The sequence below is a fragment of the Dendrobates tinctorius genome, unplaced genomic scaffold (genome assembly GCF_039654945.1).
Source record: "Dendrobates tinctorius isolate UK_male_01 unplaced genomic scaffold, ASM3965494v1 ptg000240l, whole genome shotgun sequence".
NCBI classification, from domain to species: domain Eukaryota; kingdom Metazoa; phylum Chordata; class Amphibia; order Anura; family Dendrobatidae; genus Dendrobates; species Dendrobates tinctorius.
Genome location: NW_027361907.1, coordinates 320,758 through 343,685, shown reverse-complemented (window position 1 = coordinate 343,685; position 22,928 = coordinate 320,758). Strand labels below are relative to the sequence as shown.

Genomic DNA, 22,928 nt, shown 5'->3' with positions numbered 1-22,928 from the left:
ATATAACATATACCAAGCACACCACACACTGCTTACAGTACCCTGTGCCGAGGCTGACACGTCAGTGCAGGGTACAATGTAACATATACCAAGCACACCACACACTGCTTACAGTACACTGTGCCGAGGCTGACACGTCAGTGCAGGGTACAATGTAACATATACCAAGCACACACCACACTGCTTACAGTACCCTGTGCCGAGGCTGACACGTCATTGCAGGGTACAATGTAACATATACCAAGCACACCACACACTGCTTACAGTACACTGTGCCGAGGCTGACACGTCAGTGCAGGGTACAATGTAACATATACCAAGCACACCACACACTGCTTACAGTACCCTGTGCCGAGGCTGACACGTCAGTGCAGGGCACAATGTAACATATACCAAGCACACCACACGCTGCTTACAGTACCCTGTGCCGAGGCTGACACGTCAGTGAAGGGTACAATGTAACATATACCAAGCACACCACACACTGCTTACAGTACCCTGTGCCGAGGCTGACACGTCAGTGCAGGGTACAATATAACGCATACCAAGCACACCACACACTGCTTACAGTACCCTGTGCCGAGACTGACACGTCAGTGCAGGGTCCAATGTAACAAATACCAAGCACACCACACGCTGTTTACAGTACACTATGCTGAGACTGACGCCACTGGAGGGTACACTGTAACATATACCAAGCACACCACACACTGCTTACAGCACACTGTGCCGAGGCTGACACATCAGTGCAGGGTACAATGTAACATATACCAAGCGGTGACCAGAAAAATGCCCACAGGAAAATTGCCCACATGGAAAATTGCCAATTGCATCATCACAAAGTTTCAGATCTATGATATTTGAGGTGCAAGGTGAGGATGTTCACATGATATGCGAAAAATGCCCACAGAAAATTGCCCACAGGAAAACAGTAGCAAGTTATAGGTGAGATGCTCGGCAAGACAGAGAGTAGCATAGATCTATAGGTTAAATGCTCTGCAGGACAGGGGGATAGTATACAGGTATAGGTGAGATGCTCTGCAGGACATAGAATAGTATAGAATTATAGGTTAAATGCTCTGCAGGACAGGGGGATAGTATACAGATATAGGTGAGATGCGCTGCAGGACATAGAATAGTATAGAATTATAGGTTAAATGCTCTGCAGGACAGGGGGATAGTATACAGGTATAGGTGAGATGCTCTGCAGGGCAGGAGAATAATATAGAATTCTAGGTGAGATGCTCTGCAGGACAGAAGCCCATTTGCTTCTGCTTTTTGAGGGCATGAGTCCTGATAATGTTCTGTTGGTTCTTGAACTACGTTGTCATCTTTTGTTTTGAGAACTGAATGGCACTTTGAAGAGCGATGCAGTCGGCAATTCCAAGTCACTACTGCATTGATAGTATGAAATGCAAGATATTCAAACCCCAAGTAAATCATAACTTTGTTGTTCCTCTGGCTAGAATACTTTAGATGAACTCAAAATACACTTTTATTGAAAAGAAATTAAAAAATATAGGGATAGAGCTATTAAAGTACATGCTTTAACTAACCAAAACACAATTGGCTGGCACCGCAGGAAAGCTATTGTTCATTGGGGTTGTACTAAAAGGAATGACAGGATTGCCAATTGGAAACAATGGGGGGGTGGGGAAGCGCTGGAAGGAACATGTGAAATAATGTCAACAAGGAAATCCAGTTGACTTCCATGGGCTCCATTCAAATACAATACAGCACAACACAGGCAGCAAAGAAAATGCAGAATGGATTTCACCACAGGTCTCTGGGCCCCGCTTACTTCTCCGGGTTCTACAGCTTTGGTTCACTCATATCTAGTCCCAGAGTACAGATTCTGTTCTTATGAGTTGTCATTCCACTGTGCTAAAAATAATTCCACTCTCAGTGTGGTGTGTATGAGCCTAGAGACCCTTAATCAAATCCATTCTGCATTTTCTTTCATCCTATGCCTGCCTACACCTGCAGTATATGTGTATGATACATAACTACATAGGATCTGTTCACTCTAAGGGTGTGTGCACACGCTGCAGATTTTTTCTGCAGAAAAATCTGCATCACTTGGCAGAAACCGCAGGGTAAAACGCATGCAGTTTTTCCTGCCGATTCCTATACTTTGTCCAGCGGAACTGATGCAGATTCTATTGCAGTTTGGACTGAAGAGACAGATAGAGAGAGAAAGAGAGAGAGAGGGAATTTTGTATGTTCGTTCTTCCCGGAATGAAACTGCAGCTGCGGTTCCGCAAAAAGAAGTGACATGATGCGGAAAATAAACCGCAGCAAATCTGCGCGGACATTTCCGCAGCATGTGCACAGCGGATTTGGTTTTCCATAAGTTTACATGGTACTGTAAGTCGCATGGAAAACTGCGGATCCGCAGGACCAAAACCGCTTCGTATCCGCAGCAAAAACCGCAACGTGTGCACACACCCTAAGGCCATGTGCACACAGTGCGGTTTTTGCTGTGTTTCTGCTGCAGTTTTGACCACAGCAGAACTGCAGCAGTTCTGCAGCCAGTGTACAGTAGCATGTTATCCTATGGGATTAACATTCTGCTGTGCACATGCTGCGGATTTTTACCTGCGGAAAAGCTGCGTTTTTTTTTCCGCAGCATGTCAAATGTTTCTGCGGATTCTGCTGCGGTTTGCCACCTATTCCATTGTCCAGGTGGCAAACCGCAGGGCAAAACCGCAGGCCAATCCACAGGAAAAACCGCAGGTCATTTTACCTGCGGTTCCGCAGATATGAATCCGCAGACGAATCTGCAGTGTGTGCACGTAGCCTTACGTGGACAGGGAAGGAAGTGCAGGCGCCAGATTCACTGCCACTGAAATCAATAGGAGAGCGGCGCTGCTCTGGAACTTCCGGCTCCTGTGTTGGTCAGTGACATCACTATGGAGACACATGAGTCAGTGGGTGCTCTGCTGACCTGGCTCTCTTTCGAGAGCCCGCAAAAACCAGGGCTCATCCCACTGAACGCCCGTACTCGATCCTCATGGGTAGAACACTACAGACAAAACAGGGTGAGGAGAACACACATTGGTAAGACCATTGGTTCACCAACAGAAAAAAACACAGAGGTGCAACGACTGTGGTCGCAGCGATGAAGGCCACGAGCAGGCACGGGGGTACAGATGCCTGCTTCTGCTGGATCTACGTCCTCACTGAAGACGCAGATCCAGATGACATGCATGGTGTTGCAGAGACACGTCGGGTCCCTGCAAAGCAATACATGCTGCACTGCGACACATGCAGTGGCTGAGAGCTGACGTCAGAGGTGCAGCCACAGGGAGTGGCGCATGACAATGGCGCACACTTCGATGTCAGCTGCCGGACTGTGCAGTGGATACAAAAGACACTGGGTGACGTGGGAGCAGAGGAAAGGTGAGTAGAATGTTTTTGTTTTTAATTATGCATTAGGGGCAGAAAGGGGACACATACACTAGGATTGGGGACCATGTAAATCAGGATGGTGACATATATACCAGGAATTGGGCATATATACAAGGACAGAGACCATTTGGACCATACATACCAGGATGGGGACCATATACTGTATACCAGGATGCGAGCATATTCACCTGGATGATGGGCATATATACCAGGATGGGGGACATTTCACTACATAATGAAAGGGGCAATTGATAAGTCTTTATAGAATTTAGAGCACTACAGGGGCCCATACATCTGACCAACGTGTGTGTGGGGGGGCAGGTCCAAATTTGGCACTGGGGTCCATCGGACTCCAGTTACACCACTGCAAAAACATACATTCTCAGCAAGTACACAAGGTGGTACAAGTGACAGAATTTCACCTTTCTGCTGTGCCTTCTGGGCTTCCAGGAACAACTATCTCTGCCAGCAGCTCCCTGCTTTTGGTGGGCTCCCACTGAGATGATAATGTATTAAATGTGACCTGCAGTCCCATGTAACTCCACAGATAATACAGTGATACTTTTGCGAGTACTGATAACAGTGATGGCTCCTCTGGATCACACTGCTGCTGGTTCCGAATGTGCTGCTGTTTTAGGCTGGTTGGAGGAGTAAGGCAGAATCAGTGAGAGATGAGAGAAGTCTAGTCATAAAGTTAAAGTTTGGGCACCCCTATTAATGTTAACCTTTTTTCTTTATAACAATTTTGTTTTTTGCAACAGCTATTTCAGTTTCATATCTCTAATAACTGATGGACTCAGTTATATTTCTGGATTCAAATGAGGTTTATTGTACTAACAGAAAATGTGCAATCTGCAATTAAACAAAATTTGACCGGTGCAAAAGTATGGGCACCTCAACATAAGTGACATTAATATTTCGTAGATCCTCCTTTTCCAAAAATAACAGCCTCTAGTCGCTTCCTGTAGCTATTAATGAGTTCCTGGATGAAGGTATTTGTGACCATTCCTGTTTACAAAACAATTCCAGTTCAGTTAAGTTTGATGGTCGCCGAGCATGGACAGCCCGCTTCAAATCATCCCACAGATGTTCAATGCTATTCAGGTCTGGGGACTGGGATGGCCATTCCAGAACATTGTAATTGTTCCTCTGCATGAATGCCTGAGTAGATTTGGAGCGGTGTTTTGGATCATTGTCTTGCTGAAATATCCATCCCCTGTGTAACTTCAACTTCGTCACTGATTCTTGCACATTATTGTCAAGAATCTGCTGATACTGAGTTGAATCCATGCGACCCTCAACTTTAACAAGATTCCCGGTGCCGGCATTAGCAACACAGCCCCAAAGCATGATGGAACCTCCACCAAATTTTACTGTGGGTAGCAAGTGTTTTTCTTGGAATGCTGTGTTTTTTAGCCTCCATGCATAACGCCTTTTTGTATGACCAAACAACTCAATCTTTGTTTCATCAGTCCACAGGACCTTCTTCCAAAATGTAACTGGCTTGTCCAAATGTGCTTTTGCATACCTCAGGCGACTCTGTTTGTGGCGTGCTTGCAGAAACGGCTTCTTTCGCATCACTCTCCCATACAGCTTCTCCTTGTGCAAAGTGCGCTGTATTGTTGACCGATGCACAGTGACACCATCTGCAGCAAGATGATGCTGCAGGTCTTTGGAGGTGGTCTGTGGATTGTCCTTGACTGTTCTCACCATTCTTCTTCTCTGCCTTTCTGATATTTTTCTTGGCCTGCCACTTCTGGGCTTAACAAGAACTGTACCTGTGTTCTTCCATTTCCTTACTATGTTCCTCACAGTGGAAACTGACAGGTTAAATCTCTGCGACAACTTTTTGTATCCTTCCCCTGAAAAGCTATGTTGAATAATCTTTGTTTTCAGGAGCCCATGATGCCACTCTTCATAGGAGAATCAAATAGGAGAGCTACTTGCAAGTGGCCACGTTAAATACCTTTTCTCATGATTTGATACACCTGGCTATGAAGTTCAAAGCTCAATGAGGTTACAAAACCAATTTAGTGCTTCAGGAAGTCAGTAAAAAGTAGTTAGGAGTGTTCAAATCAACAAAATGATAAGGGTGCCCATACATTTGCACCGGTCAAATTTTGTTTAAATGCAGATTGCACATTTTCTGTTAGTACAATAAACCTCATTTGAATCCAGAAATATAACGGAGTCCATCAGTTTTTAGATATATGAAACTGAAATAGCTGTTGCAAAAACCAAAATTGTTATAAAGAAAAAAGGTGAACATTACTAGGGGTGCCCAAACTTTAACATATGACTGTATATCCATCTATTGTTGATAATGACAGACTGCTACAAACACAGATCTTCATTTTTGCAGTTTTGAACTAGATCAACTGTAAATCACAAGTTAATCACATATCATGTGAACATTCTCACCTTGCACCTCAAAAATCATAGATCTTAAACTTTGTGATGCTGCAATTAGCAATTTTCTGTGTGGGTAATTTTCCACGTGGGCAATTTTCAGGGACCCATCAAGCACACCACACGCTGCTTACAGTACACTGTGCCGAGGCTGACATGTCAGTGCAGGGTACATTATAACACATACCAAGCACACCACACACTGCTTACAGCACACTGTGCACTATAACACATACCAAGCACACCACACACTGCGCCGAGGCTGACACGACAGTGCAGGGTACACTGTAACATATACCAGGCACACCACACGCTGCTTACAGTACACTGTGCCGAGGCTGACACGACAGTGCAGGGTACACTGTAACATATACCAAGCACACCACACACTGCATACAGCACACTGTGCACAATAACACATACTGCTTACAGCACACTGTGCCCTATAACACATACTAAGCACACCACATACTGCTTACAGCACACTGTGCACTGTAACACATACCAAGCACACCACACACTGCTTACGGTACACTGTGCACTATAACATATACCAAGCACACCACACTGCTTACAGCACACTGTGCACTGTAACATATACCAAGCACACCATACGCTGCTTACAGCACACTGTGCACTGTAACATATACCAAGCACACCACACGCTGCTTACAGCACACTGTGCACTGTAACATATACCAAGCACACCACACGCTGCTTACAGCACACTGTGCACTGTAACATACACCAAGCACACCACACGCTGCTTACAGCACACTGTGCACTGTAACATATACCAAGCACACCACACACTGCTTACAGTACACTATGCCGAGGCTGACAAGGCAGTGCAGGGTACACTATAACATATACCAAGCACACCACACACTGCTTACAGCACACTGTGCACAATAACACATACTAAGCACACCACACACTGCTTACAGCACACTGTGCACTGTAACACATACCAAGCACACCACACACTGCTTACAGTACACTGTGCACTATAACATATACCAAGCACACCACACACTGCTTACAGTACACTGTGCCGAGGCTGACACGGCAGTGCAGGGTACACAGCAACATATACCAAGCACACCACACGCTGCCTACAGTACACTGTGCACTGTAACATATACCAAGCACACCACACGCTGCTTACAGCACACTGTGCCGAGGCTGACACGGCAGTGCAGGGTACACTATAACATGTACCAAGCACACCACACACTGCTTACAGCACAATGTGCACTATATCATATACCAAACACACCACACACTGCTTACAGCACACTGTGCACTATAACATATACCAAGCACACCACACGCTGCTTACAGCACACTGTGCATTGTAACATATACCAAGCACACCACACGCTGCTTACAGCACACTGTGCCCTGTAACATATACCAAGCACACCACACGCTGCTTACAGCACACTGTGCACTGTAACATATACCAAGCACACCACACGCTGCTTACAGCACACTGTGCACAATAACACGTACTAAGCACACCACACACTGCTTACAGCACACTGTGCACTGTAACACATACCAAGCACACCACACGCTGCTTACAGCACACTGTGCACAATAACACATACTAAGCACACCACACACTGCTTACAGTACACTGTGCACTATAACATATACCAAGCACACCACACACTGCTTACAGTACACTGTGCCGAGGCTGACACGGCAGTGCAGGGTACACTGCAACATATACCAAGCACACCACACGCTGCCTACAGTACACTGTGCACTGTAACATATACCAAGCACACCACACGCTGCTTACAGCACACTGTGCCGAGGCTGACACGGCAGTGCAGGGTACACTATAACATGTACCAAGCACACCACACACTGCTTACAGCACAATGTGCACTATATCATATACCAAACACACCACACACTGCTTACAGCACACTGTGCACTGTAACATATACCAAGCACACCACACGCTGCTTACAGCACACTGTGCACTATAACATATACCAAGCACACCACACACTGCTTACAGCACACTGTGCACTATAACATATACCTAGCACACCACACGTTGCTTACAGCACACTGTGCACGATAACACATACCAAGCACACCACACACTGCTTACAGCACACTGTGCACTGTAACACATACCAAGCACACCACACGCTGCTTACAGTACACTGTGCCGAGGCTGACACGGCAGTGCAGGGTACACTATAATCACACACTGCTTACAGCACACTGTGCACTGTAACATATACCAAGCACACCACACGCTGCTTACAGCACACTGTGCACTATAACATATACCTAGCACACCACACGCTGCTTACAGCACACTGTGCACTGTAACATATACCAAGCACACCACACGCTGCTTACAGCACACTGTGCACTATAACATATACCAAGCACACCACACGTTGCTTACAGCACACTGTGCACTATAACATATACCTAGCACACCACACGCTGCTTACAGCACACTGTGCCGAGCTGACACGTCAGTGCAGGGTACAATGTAATATATACCAAGCACACCACACACTGCTTACGGCACACTGTGCACTATAACATATACCAAGCACACCACACGCTGCTTACAGCACACTGTGCCGAGGCTGACACGTCAGTGCAGGGCACAATGTAACATATACCAAGCACACCACACACTGCTTACAGCACACTGTGCACTATAACATATACCAAGCACACCACACGCTGCTTACAGCACACTGTGCCGAGGCTGACACGTCAGTGCAGGGTACAATGTAACATATGCCAAGCACACCACACACTGCTTACAGCACACTGTGCACTATAACATATACCAAGCACACCACACTCTGCTTACAGCACACTGTGCACTATAACATATACCAAGCACACCACACGCTGCTTACAGCACACTGTGCACTATAACATATACCTAGCACACCACACACTGCTTACAGCACACTGTGCACTGTAACATATACCAAGCACATCACACACTGCTTAGAGTACACTGTGCACTGTAACACATACCAAGCACACCACACGCTGCTTACAGTACACTGTGCCGAGCTGACACGTCAGTGCAGGGTACAATGTAATATATACCAAGCACACCACACACTGCTTACGGCACACTGTGCACTATAACATATACCAAGCACACCACACGCTGCTTACAGCACACTGTGCACTATAACATATACCTAGCACACCACACGCTGCTTACAGCACACTGTGCACTGTAACATATACCAAGCACACCACACGCTGCTTACAGCACACTGTGCACTGTAACATATACCAAGCACACCACACGCTGCTTACAGCACACTGTGCACTGTAACATATACCAAGCACACCACACGCTGCTTACAGCACACTGTGCACTGTAACATATACCAAGCACACCACACGCTGCTTACAGCGCACTGTGCACTATAACATATACCAAGCACACCACACGCTGCTTACAGCACACTGTGCACGATAACACATACCAAGCACACCACACGCTGCTTACAGCACACTGTGCACTATAACATATACCAAGCACACCACACACTGCTTACAGCACACTGTGCACTATAACATATACCAAGCACACCACACGTTGCTTACAGCACACTGTGCACTATAACATATACCTAGCACACCACACACTGCTTACAGCACACTGTGCACTGTAACACATACCAAGCACACCACACGCTGCTTACAGTACACTGTGCCGAGGCTGACACGACAGTGCAGGGTACCCTATAATCACACACTTCTTACAGCACACTGTGCACTGTAACATATACCAAGCACACCACACGCTGCTTACAGCACACTGTGCACTATAACATATACCAAGCACACCACACGTTGCTTACAGCACACTGTGCACTATAACATATACCTAGCACACCACACGTTGCTTACAGCACACTGTGCACTATAACATATACCTAGCACACCACACACTGCTTACAGCACACTGTGCACTGTAACACATACCAAGCACACCACACGCTGCTTACAGTACACTGTGCCGAGGCTGACACGTCAGTGCAGAGTACAATGTAATATATACCAAGCACACCACACACTGCTTACGGCACACTGTGCACTATAACATATACCAAGCACACCACACGCTGCTTACAGCACACTGTGCCGAGGCTGACACGTCAGTGCAGGGCACAATGTAACATATACCAAGCACACCACACACTGCTTACGGCACACTGTGCACTATAACATATACCAAGCACACCACACACTGCTTACAGCACACTGTGCACTATAACATATACCAAGCACATCACACGCTGCTTACAGCACACTGTGCACTATAACATATACCAAGCACACCACACGTTGCTTACAGCACACTGTGCACGATAACACATACCAAGCACACCACACGCTGCTTACAGCACACTGTGCACTATAACATATACCAAGCACACCACACGCTGCTTACAGCACACTGTGCACTATAACATATACCAAGCACACCACACGTTGCTTACAGCACACTGTGCACTATAACATATACCTAGCACACCACACACTGCTTACAGCACACTGTGCACTGTAACACATACCAAGCACACCACACGCTGCTTACAGTACACTGTGCCGAGGCTGACACGTCAGTGCAGGGTACAATGTAATATATACCAAGCACACCACACACTGCTTACGGCACACTGTGCACTATAACATATACCAAGCACACCACACGCTGCTTACAGCACACTGTGCCGAGGCTGACACGTCAGTGCAGGGCACAATGTAACATATACCAAGCACACCACACGCTGCTTACAGCACACTGTGCACTATAACATATACCAAGCACACCACACGCTGCTTACAGCACACTGTGCACTATAACATATACCAAGCACATCACACACTGCTTAGAGTACACTGTGCACTGTAACACATACCAAGCACACCACACGCTGCTTACAGTACACTGTGCCGAGGCGGACACGTCAGTGCAGGGTACAATGTAATATATACCAAGCACAGCACACACTGCTTACGGCACACTGCACTATAACATATACCAAGCACACTACACACTGCTTACAGCACACTGTGCACTATAACATATACCAAGCACACCACACGCTGCTTACAGCACACTGTGCACTATAACATATACCAAGCACACCACACACTGCTTACAGCACACTGTGCCGAGGCTGACACGTCAGTGCAGGGTACAATGTAATATATACCAAGCACACCACACACTGCTTACGGCACACTGCACTATAACATATACCAAGCACACTACACACTGCTTACAGCACACTGTGCACTATAACATATACCAAGCACACCACACGCTGCTTACAGCACACTGTGCACTATAACATATACCAAGCACACCACACACTGCTTACAGCACACTGTGCCGAGGCTGACACGTCAGTGCAGGGTACAATGTAACATATACCAAGCACACCACACACTGCTTACGGCACACTGCACTATAACATATACCAAGCACACCACACGCTGCTTACGGCACACTGTGCACTATAACATATACCAAGCACACTACACACTGCTTACAGCACACTGTGCACTATAACATATACCAAGCACACCACACGCTGCTTACAGCACACTGTGCACTATAACATATACCAAGCACACCACACGCTGCTTACAGCACACTGTGCCGAGGCTGACATGTCAGTGTAGGGTACCCTATAATCACACACTGCTTACAGCACACTGTGCCGTGTACAGTACCCGGATGAGCACACTGCGCGGTGGCTGACACCTCAGTGCAGGGCACTCTATAACCACCCCATCCCCCACGCTGCTCACATGCCATGTACAAGGTGCGGGCTGCTCGCGGCCTCTCATCCCATCGTAATCCGTCTCGCCCCGCAGTCACTTCCCGACCCACTTCCGGGATAGAATACGTGATAGAACCGTCACATCACGTTACTGTGTTGTCCGAAGTCACGTGCTCACCACTTATCTGCCATCTTTCTTGAGGGTAGGGTCGTTGCAGCGCCATAACAACGGCTTACAAGAACCAGTATACTGACATAGAGCAGCACTAACCTTTATTTAGTATTTGACGTGAGTGTGCCACAAGTGAAAAGCGACCTTTTTACCAGACTAGGAGCGTGTCTGTACGTTCAAAGATGGCGCGCAGTGCACACGTCGCAGAGATGACGTGTTACGTACGACACGCTGACTTGAGTGGGCTTGGTGCGGCGCAGGGTTATGACGAACGCAGCTTCCGCTGTTGTCAGTCGTTGCTCCCAGTGGGCTGCTGTGGATGGTGATGTCACGTGAGGGTAGCAGGTGAGAGCTGCTCCGTGCCTCCGTTCCCGACAGTCTGCGGTTGTGTGAATGAAGCAGAACGGATTATTAGCTATTCTCCCCACTTGTGTCTATAGTAACCTCCTTGTTTCTCTCCACTTCTTCCTTGTGATGTTAGAGTGACAGGGAAACTTTCTTGGTGGGATTCTCTTTATTAATGACTATTAACTTACTCTTCTCAATAGATGTTATAATTGGGGGGATCCATATATGAGACCCCTATTAGAGGTTATGATACCCCTGCCTGAGCAGCGATGGCGGCTCTGGTCCTGGCGCACGCCGGCCTTCTTCATGTGACTAGGATAACTGCTTAGCTGATGTAACGCCATGCGTCTTGGCTTCACGCAGCGAAAGCAGCAGCCACATTAGGAAAGGGATTGTCTCCGATGAGAACACCCCCCCCCCCCCCCCCCCGTAAAGAATGAGCCATCGCGACTGATCTCCCCTATTCCACTTCCTATTTTTGTTCTGACAAAATGGGCTGGAAAACTGAAGCGGAGGAGCCCCCAACCGGAGGGGAAGAACACCCCCTCCCTGAACCCGAGCCCCCTCCCTGAAGCGGAGCAGCCCCCACCCTGAATCCGAGCAGCCCCCACCCTGAATCCGAGCAGCCCCCTCCCTGAAGCGGAGGAGCCCCCCTCCTATCACCTGCCTGCACTCTTCATTTCAGAAGGTTAGATCTGCAGATCCACTTCAGACTCCCATTTTCTTACATTGTACTTTGTTGTTGGTAATTGGAAGGAAATCTTCAATCTAACAAAAACATGGCCGATTTAAAAACAAAACAACTCACTGCACCGCCACCGTCCGTAGACCGTATGTGGTACTGCAGCTCAGCCTACTCACTGCAGTGCAGCACCTCACTCAGATAAATCAATTATTGTAAAACTCTTATGTATATTCCATCTATGAAATATGTTGTATCTGCTAATTTACAGATTTTTTTTATTTTACACTGCAACCATGTTATCAACAACTTACCATTTATGATATTTTTGTAGGACATAAACCCTGAGTGCCCGTCATCACTACTAATGGTACCATCTGCAGAAGCTCAGCAATAAGTCTGTGGACTTTTTAAAATATTTTTATGGTTTGTATTACTTTTTCTTTTAAATCGTGGTGAAAATAACAGAGCTTCGGTTACCCTCCTCTGCTTCAGTGCCAATTCTTCACTTCTGTAGCCTGTCAACGAGGCTAGCACTGGAGCAGAGGCGGGTGAGAGCCTATGAAATGAGGTGTAGGAGAAAGGATGCAAATGAAGATTTACTTTGTAGCATTTTAAAGCATGGAAATGTTAGGCCACGTTCAGTATTTTACCTCATTATCTGTAAGCCAGAACCAGGAGTGGGTGATAAATCCAGAAGTGGTGACGGGTTTCTATTATACTTTTCCTCTGATTGTTCCTCTCCTGATTTTGACTTATAAATGTTGAAAACAAAATAACAAGCAAGATCGGGCTTATATTAAATTAGCCGAAGAAGAGATCCAGATAATGATACTAAAATCATTTTTTATTATACATACTATTAAAAACAAACATAGAAAAGGAATAAAAATTACCAAAATGCCCAGAAAGGGGGATTTAATACGCCATCAATATACAATGGATGGAAGTATAACTGCAAACTAAATGGCCCTATTTCAAATAAACAGCGCTCCACATAATATATCAAAGGTTATCAATTCAAAGGTGCATCACCAAATCAATATTAAATATTCAATATATAACATAGCTAATGACATCCATAAATGATTGGTAAAGTCCCCAGGTATAGAAAATCATAAAATGCCAATAACAGCAGCATGAACAATCTACTCAGCCAGTCTTATGCTAGAGTACATAACCTAGTTAGACATAGTAGACAAAAGGTAAAAAATTATCTATCAACGGAGCACAGGAGGATGACAGGATTGCGTGACCCCCTCACAAATATTTAGGTAAAATAAAGACCAAATACTGATAGTGTGAACAAATTATTTTTAAAATTGAATAAAAATAATTTCCACAATTGGATGTGTATGAAAAATTGTTCCTGTGCTGAGATAATCTTATGAATGTGCCCCTGTTGTGTACTGTGTAATGGCTGTGTCTGACCTTGCAGGAACATGGTCTGATCATACCACAGCTCCTGGGCAGGGGAGGAAGCAAAATAGTATACAGACAGGACAGAAGGGGATCACAGCTGATTCTTTTTGTGAGGTAAAACATTACCTATTTTTAAACAATGTTTTACCTCAAAGAAAGTATTTGTGATCCCGTGCTGTAATGTCTGTATACTCTTTTGCGTCCTCCCCTGCCCAGGAGCTGTGGTATGATCAGACCATGTCCCTGTACAGTCAGACACAGCCATTCCACAGTACACAGCAGGGGCACATTTCTAAGATTATCTCAGCACAGGAACATTTTATTTAAACACATCCAATTGTGGACGTTATTATGCCAAGAGCTATTGATTAAAGGGAATCTGTCCCCCCTTTTTTGAGATATCATATAATCATATCATTCAATTGTGTGTCACATAAGGATTCTCTTAGTACTTTTGTTTCCCCCTGACCCCACACCTTTCATGCATAAATACCTTTTTTATATCGGTTCAGATGTATGTAAACTGCCGCTGTCCGGTCCGCTGGGCGAGGCTTATTCACCTGCTCCCCCGTCTTTCTCTACGCATTTCTTCTTGTGTAGAGCAAGATAGGGAGGGGGGAGCAGTTGAATAAGCCTCGCCCACCGGACCGTGGCAGTTAACATACATCTGAACCGATATAAAAAAGGTATTTATGCATGAAAGGTGCGGGGTCAGGGGGAAGCAAAAGTACTAAGAGAATCCTTATGTGACACACAATTGAATGATATCATTATATGATATCTCAAAAAAGGGGTGACAGATTCCCTTTGAGATTAGCTTTGTTGATGAGTCGACTTCTTTAAAGATGCACTTCCCAAAATGTTTTTTACTCACTAAACCTGTCTTAGGGCAGGGTCAGACAGCCGTATTTCTCGTGCGAGAATCGCATTGTAAACCTCGTCCTGACCTGAGCTTAACGGCTGCATAGCAATCCATCGTGCTGTCTTGCTCAGGTCAGGACAGGTGGCGGGCCAGTCCGTGCAGTGCGATGCGATTATCACACAAGTTATACGGCCGACTGTCCCTGCTGCCCTTAGGCTAAGTTCACATTAGCGGTTTTGCTGCAACAATGACAATTGTAGATGGTGAATATGCAAAAAAAAGTTTTCCAATAAAGCAGCACTATGTCCCCGGAGCAGCGCGCTTGCAGTCTCTCTGCTTGCACATTAGAACCATGGGTAGTGCAGAGGGATCAGTGAGAAACCGTGCTATCCACACGGTGGGCGCACACCTCCGTTGTAAAATAGTTAAAAAAAAAAAATTTTTTTTTAGATACATATTGACTTTCTCAACAGTCAGTGTCTCTCTAAAATAAGTAAACACACATATAATTATATTTGTTATTCTTTTATAAAACTATATTTTTGGCAATAGGTCCTCTTTAAAGTGTGTGAGGGCTTTTAAATACCATATATACTCTTGTATAAGCCGAGTTTTTCAGCACATTTTTTTTTTTTGTGCTGAAAATGCCCCCCTCTGCTTATACAGGAGTCATTGTCCCAGAAGTCGGTGGGGGAGGGGGAGCGGCGGAACAGCAGGTCACAGGAGGCAGGAGCCGGCTGCTACGGCTGTAACTGTGCCCGCTGCTAAAGGGAAATGAATATTCACTGCACTGGCAATGAATATTCATTTTTCTATAAGGTGCACAGTTGCAGCCACTGGCTTCCAGCAGCTGTAAAAAAAAAAAAACCCTCCTTACCTTCCCTGCGCACCCTTACAGCATCCTGTTCCGGCACCAGCAGCTCCTGCGGTCGAGCGTCCACATGTCCCCGGTGAGTGGAGAGAGGTCAATATTCATTACCTATATTAGTCGGGGACACGTGATCGCTCGGCCGCAGGAGCTGCTGGCGGAGGGACAGGATGCTGCAAGGGTGCGCAGGGAAGGTTTAGGATTTTTTTTATGCTTTTCTCATGGGGGCCATGCATTCAAGGATAGGAATGAGGAGCCATGTATACCAGGACAGGGACGAGGAACCATTCAGACAAGGTCGAGGATAAGGAGTCATGCATACAAAGATGGGGATGAGGAGCCATGTATACCAGGACAGGGATGAGGAACCATGCAGACAAGGACGTTGATAAGGAGCCATGCATACAAGGATAGGTATGAGGATCCATGAATACCAAGACAGGGATGCGGAGCCATCCAGACAGGGATAAGTAGCCATGCATACCAGGATAGGGATGAGGAGGCCATGCATACCAGGATAGGGATGAGGAGGCCATGCATACCAGGATAGGGATGAGGAGGCCATGCATACCAGGATAGGGATGAGGAGGCCATGCATACCAGGATAGGGATGAGGAGGCCATGCATGCCAGGACAGGGATGAGGAGGCCATGCATGCCAGGACAGGGATGAGGAGGCCATGCATACCAGGATAGGGATGAGGAGGCCATGCATGCCAGGACAGGGATGAGGAGGCCATGCATGCCAGGACAGGGATGAGGAGCCATGCATGCCAGGACAGGGATGAGGAGCCATGCATACCAGGATAGGGATGAGGAGGCCATGCATACCAGGATAGGGATAAGGAGCCATGCATACCAGGACAGGGATGAGGAGGCCATGTATACCAGGACAGGGATGAGGAGGCCATGCATACCAGGATAGGGATGAGGAGGCCATGCATACCAGGATAGGGATAAGGAGGCCATGCATACCAGGATAGGGATGAGGAGGCCATGCATTCCAGGATAGGGATGAGGAGGCCATGCATACCTGGATAGGGATGAGGAGGCCATGCATACCAGGATAGGGATGAGGAGGCCATGCATACCAGGATAGGGATGAGGAGGCCATGCATACCAGGATAGGGATGAGGAGGCCATGCATACCAGGATAGGGATGAGGAGGCCATGCATACCAGGATAGGGATGAGGAGGCCATGCATACCAGGATAGGGATGAGGAGGCCATGCATACCAGGATAGGGATGAGGAGGCCATGCATACCAGGATAGGGATGAGGAGGCCATGCATACCAGGATAGGGATGAGGAGGCCATGCATACCAGGATAGGGATGAGGAGGCCATGCATACCAGGATAGGGATGAGGAGGCCATGCATACCAGGATAGGGATGAGGAGGCCATGCATACCAGGATAGGGATGAGGAGGCCATGCATACCAGGATAGGGATGAGGAGGCCATGCATACCAGGATAGGGATGAGGAGGCCATGCATACCAGGATAGGGATGAGGAGGCCATGCATACCAGGATAGGGATGAGGAGGCCATGCATACCAGGATAGGGATGAGGAGGCCATGCATACCAGGATAGGGATGAGGAGGCCATGCATACCAGGATAGGGATGAGGAGGCCATGCATACCAGGATAGGGATGAGGAGGCCATGCATACCAGGATAGGGATGAGGAGGCCATGCATACCAGGATAGGGATGAGGAGGCCATGCATACCAGGATAGGGATGAGGAGGCCATGCATACCAGGATAGGGATGAGGAGGCCATGCATACCAGGATAGGGATGAGGAGGCCATGCATACCAGGATAGGGATGAGGAGGCCATGCATACCAGGATAGGGATGAGGAGGCCATGCATACCAGGATAGGGATGAGGAGGCCATGCATACCAGGATAGGGATGAGGAGGCCATGCATACCAGGATAGGGATGAGGAGGCCATGCATACCAGGATAGGGATGAGGAGGCCATGCATACCAGGATAGGGATGAGGAGGCCATGCATACCAGGATAGGGATGAGGAGGCCATGCATACCAGGATAGGGATGAGGAGGCCATGCATACCAGGACAGGGATGAGGAGGCCATGCATACCAGGACAGGGATGAGGAGGCCATGCATACCAGGACAGGGATGAGGAGGCCATGCATACCAGGATAGGGATGAGGAGGCCATGCATACCAGGACAGGGATGAGGAGGCCATGCATACCAGGACAGGGATGAGGAGGCCATGCATACCAGGACAGGGATGAGGAGGCCATGCATACCAGGACAGGGATGAGGAGGCCATGCATACCAGGATAGGGATGAGGAGGCCATGCATACCAGGATAGGGATGAGGAGGCCATGCATACCAGGATAGGGATGAGGAGGCCATGCATACCAGGATAGGGATGAGGAGGCCATGCATACCAGGATAGGGATGAGGAGGCCATGCATACCAGGATAGGGATGAGGAGGCCATGCATACCAGGATAGGGATGAGGAGGCCATGTATACCAGGATAGGGATGAGGAGGCCATGTATACCAGGATAGGGATGAGGAGGCCATGTATACCAGGATAGGGATGAGGAGGCCATGTATACCAGGATAGGGATGAGGAGGCCATGTATACCAGGATAGGGATGAGGAGGCCATGTATACCAGGATAGGGATGAGGAGGCCATGTATACCAGGATAGGGATGAGGAGGCCATGTATACCAGGATAGGGATGAGGAGGCCATGCATACCAGGATAGGGATGAGGAGCCATGCATACAAGGATAGGAATGAGGGGACAATGCATACCCGGCTTATATTTGAGTCAATACGTTTTTCTTGGCAAAATAATGTGCCTCGACTTATACTAGAGTATATACAGTAAATGCTGTGTTTACATTATATCCAATATTTTACCAAAGCAATGAATTTACAGTGCACAATTCTTCAAAGAAGGAAATGACCGACCTATCAGCATAAATTATGTGTACAGTTAATACTGTGGAAAAAACAAGTATTATACTCTAGAGTGCAGACTGCGGCAATTGTTTCACAAGAATACTTGACTCCATTAAACGGGATTCTAGTTTGCATTTTATAAGTTTCGGTGATTCTTTCAATTCACTTCCCCATGATTCACATGTTGCTTTGTATGCCAGGAAAGTGACCGTCAAATGTACCCATAGGGTTTCATTCACACGTAGGAGGCAAGAAGAATGTTATTTTGGTACCCCATGTGTTGGTATACCTGTGTAGTAGGCTACGCAGCGTAGAAGAATCCCGCAAAAAAAAAAATACTGCACAGTAAAATAAAAAAGAAAAATTGTATGTTCGTGTAGATTCGAATTCTAAGTCATCTGTTGGAGGTATACTTTGGGAGATACTCTTGACAAATAGTATGCATCTCAAACTTAATGTGCGAAGTGCCTAAGTGTACTGGAGCATTTCATGCATGATATTATGTATCTTGTATATATATATTTTTTTAACTGCTTAAAGAAGTCTTCTGTGCTTTTGTCTGCAGATCTCTTCACAATGTCTTCCAATATCCTGCCCTTAAAAACAGTGGCTGCTCAGGTACCTTTTGCAGATCTGTGTAGTACTTTAGAAAGAATTCAGAAATGCAAGAACAGATCAGAGAAAACAAATATTTTAAAACAATTTATTGACTCCTGGAGAAAATTCCACAATGCCCTTCACAAGAACGAACCTACTACTAAAGACTCCTTCTATCCAGCAATGCGACTTATTTTACCACAGTTAGAAAGAGAGAGGATGGCTTATGGGATTAAAGAGACTCTGCTTGCCAAACTCTATATTAAAGTTCTTGGTTTGCCCAAAGATGGCAAAGATGCTCTTAAACTTTTAAATTATCGAACTCCTACTGGCTCCAATTCAGATGCCGGCGACTTTGCTGCAATTGCATACTTTGTGCTTAAGTCACGATGCCGAAAAGAAGGAACCTTGTTCATTAAGGATGTGAATGATCAGTTAGATTCAATAGCTAGCAACAATGCAGGGAGGAAGAAGGAACTTATAGAGAAAAGTCTGCTGCACTTAATTACTAACACCACTGCTCTGGAACAGAAGTGGCTTATAAGGATGATTATAAAGGACATGAAGCTTGGGTTTAGCCAGCAAACAGTCTTTTCCATCTTTCATCCTGATGCTGCAGAACTACATAATGTCACCACAGATTTAGAAAAAGTGTGTTTACAGCTACATGACCCCAGTGTGTGCCTGAGCGACGTTTCGATCTCAATATTTTCTGCCTTTAAACCGATGCTTGCTGCAATTGCTAACATTCAACACATAGAAAAGCAAATGAACCAACAGAGTTTTTATATTGAAACAAAGCTGGATGGTGAACGAATGCAGATGCACAAAGATGGAGATGTGTATAAATACTTTTCTCGGAATGGCTTTGAGTACACCCAGCAGTTCGGTGGTTCTCCCCTTGAAGGCACTTTAACGCCATTTATTCATAATGTCTTTTGTATTGATATCCAAAACTGCATACTGGACGGTGAGATGATGGCCTACAATCCTAACACTGAGACATTCATGCAGAAAGGAAATAAGTTTGACATCAAAAGGATGGTTGATGATTCAGAACTTCAAACTTGTTTCTGTGTGTTTGATGTTCTGATGTTTAATGACCAGAAGTTAGCCCATGAAACACTTTGGAAAAGGTACGACATGCTTCGTGGCATATTTACCCCAGTTACCGGAAGGATTCACGTAGTTCACAAAACTGAAGCTAGCACCAAAAAGAATGTAATTGATGCATTAAATGAGGCAATCGATAACCGTGAGGAAGGAATTATGGTGAAAGACCCAATGTCCATATATAAGCCAGATAAACGTGGTGAAGGCTGGTTAAAGATCAAACCTGAATATGTTAATGGACTCATGGATGAATTGGATCTTTTAATTGTTGGGGGATATTGGGGCAAGGGTCTGCGTGGGGGTATGATGTCTCATTTTTTGTGTGCAGTGGCAGTGAAACCACATCCAGGAGAGAAGCCATCTGTCTTTCATTCACTTTGTCGTATTGGGTCTGGCTACACCATGAAGGAATTATATGACTTAGGTTTAAAGTTGGCTCCCCACTGGAAACGTTATCGAAAAAAAGATCCACCTACAAATCTACTGTGTGCAACTGAAAAGCCAGAAGTGTTTATTGAGCCTTGTAATTCTGTTATCATTCAAGTCAAGGCAGCAGAGATTGTTCACAGTGATATGTACAAAACCAATTGTACTCTCCGGTTTCCCCGAATTGAAAAGATCAGAGAAGACAAGGAATGGTATGATTGTATGACACTTGATGACTTGGAACAATTTCGAGAAAAAGCTTCTGGGAAATTAGCTTCAAAACACTTGGATTTCAGTGAAGAGCCACCAGAAAAGAAAAGAAAAAACGTTCCGAAGATTAGCAAAGTCATCGGTGTGGTTTCTCATTTGAAAGCGCCCGATCTTAGCAACATCTCAAAGCAGTCAAATATGTTTGAAGAGGTTGAGTTCTGTGTGATGAGTGGAACAGATATCCATTCAAAGGCAAATCTAGAGAGCATGATAGCTTCTTGTGGTGGCATAGTAGTACAAAATCCCGGAGAAGACACATACTGCGTTATTGTAGGAACTACCAATGTCAGAGTGAAAAATGTTATCTCATCTAATAAGCACGATGTTGTCAGAGCTGCTTGGCTTCTTGAGTGCTTTGAAAATAAAACCTTTGTACCTTGGCAGCCTAATCATATGATTCATATGTGTCCATCCACCAAGGAACACTTTGCTAGTGAATATGACTGCTATGGTGACAGTTATGTCACAGATACTAATGAGTCTGAGCTGAAGGATCTGTTTACCAGAATACCTGACACGAAGGACAAAATCCCCCTGGACATGATTGCTGACCTAGAACATCGCTATCCATGGGAAAATTCTTCTAGCAGTATGTTCCGTCAATGTGTTGTATATGTAGATATTTATACAGTTCTTAACAACCCATTTACTAAAATTGAAAACTCTTCTTTGAGTATAAGAGCACTGGAGTTACGTTTTCACGGAGCAAAAGTAGTGAGCCATCTTGAAGAAGGAGTTTCTCATGTTGTGGTAGGAGATGACTTGTCTCGGTTAGCAGAAATTAAGAGTCTGAGAAGGACATTTACCAAAAAGTATAAGATTGTTCCAATTCTTTGGGTAGTCGATTCGTTGAAGATGGCAGAACTTCAGATGGAGCAGGATTACTTATTATAAAGTCACATTTTATTGAAGAGATTTTAAAATATATTTTAAGTCCACAAATCTTTTTTAATCTAGATTTTAATTTATACAATCATGTATTTAAATGTGTTATTGTCAATATATATTTTTATGTGGACGAAAACGAAACTTAATCAGTTTGGATGATTAATTCAAAGTACGCTATATAGAAATAGTTTTTAATAAGTTCCTTAATATAAATGTTAAGACTGTGCCTTCACTCAGTAAAATGCCCGCAGGACACCCCTACAGTGCAGTATGTAAAGATGCCTAGGAGATCTCAGACACAAGGGTGTCAGATTTATGTGTTCAAAGGAAAAACTGTCATTTCAGGCTGCAAAAACCAATCACAGTGCTTCTTTTGTTTCTGAAGAGCACCCTAAGAAATGAAAGTTGCACTGTGAGTGGTTGCTGTGGCCAACAGACAGTTTTCATTTCGAGTTTTAACCCACCCCCCATGAAGTCTTACAACCTTGCAATGTAGGGTAGGTGGGGATAAGCAGGGATCCTTATTGAGTGGAGTACTAGTCATGTAATAAGTATATTGCTAGACTTCTTTATGTAAGGGTGATAACTTATTGTGTGTTGGAAAGAGTCTTATGTGAGGGAACATTGTTTTGATTGAACATTATTATTTTAATTGTATTCTTAATGGTTTGTGTAAATAAAATCTGTTTCATTTTTA

At 45.5% G+C, this 22,928-nt stretch overlaps 2 protein-coding genes across 8 annotated transcripts in view; one reads left to right on the top strand and one right to left on the bottom strand.

The window, feature by feature from the left end:
- Positions 1–12,030, bottom strand: part of ABHD13 (abhydrolase domain containing 13) — a 25,398-nt gene extending 13,368 nt beyond the window's left edge. For 3 of the 7 annotated variants that reach the window (XM_073556812.1, XM_073556809.1, XM_073556807.1), the window contains exon 1: positions 11,662–11,798. The gene's annotated coding sequence lies outside the window, so the exon portion shown is untranslated. The other 4 variants (XM_073556811.1, XM_073556810.1, XM_073556808.1 and 1 more) reach the window with 4 other exon arrangements.
- Positions 12,014–22,928, top strand: LIG4 (DNA ligase 4). Its single transcript, XM_073556806.1, has 3 exons — positions 12,014–12,150; positions 13,170–13,261; positions 19,503–22,928. The coding sequence occupies exon 3, from the start codon at positions 19,514–19,516 to the stop codon at positions 22,235–22,237; it is 2,724 nt and encodes a 907-aa protein (XP_073412907.1). The 5' UTR covers positions 12,014–12,150; positions 13,170–13,261; positions 19,503–19,513; the 3' UTR covers positions 22,238–22,928.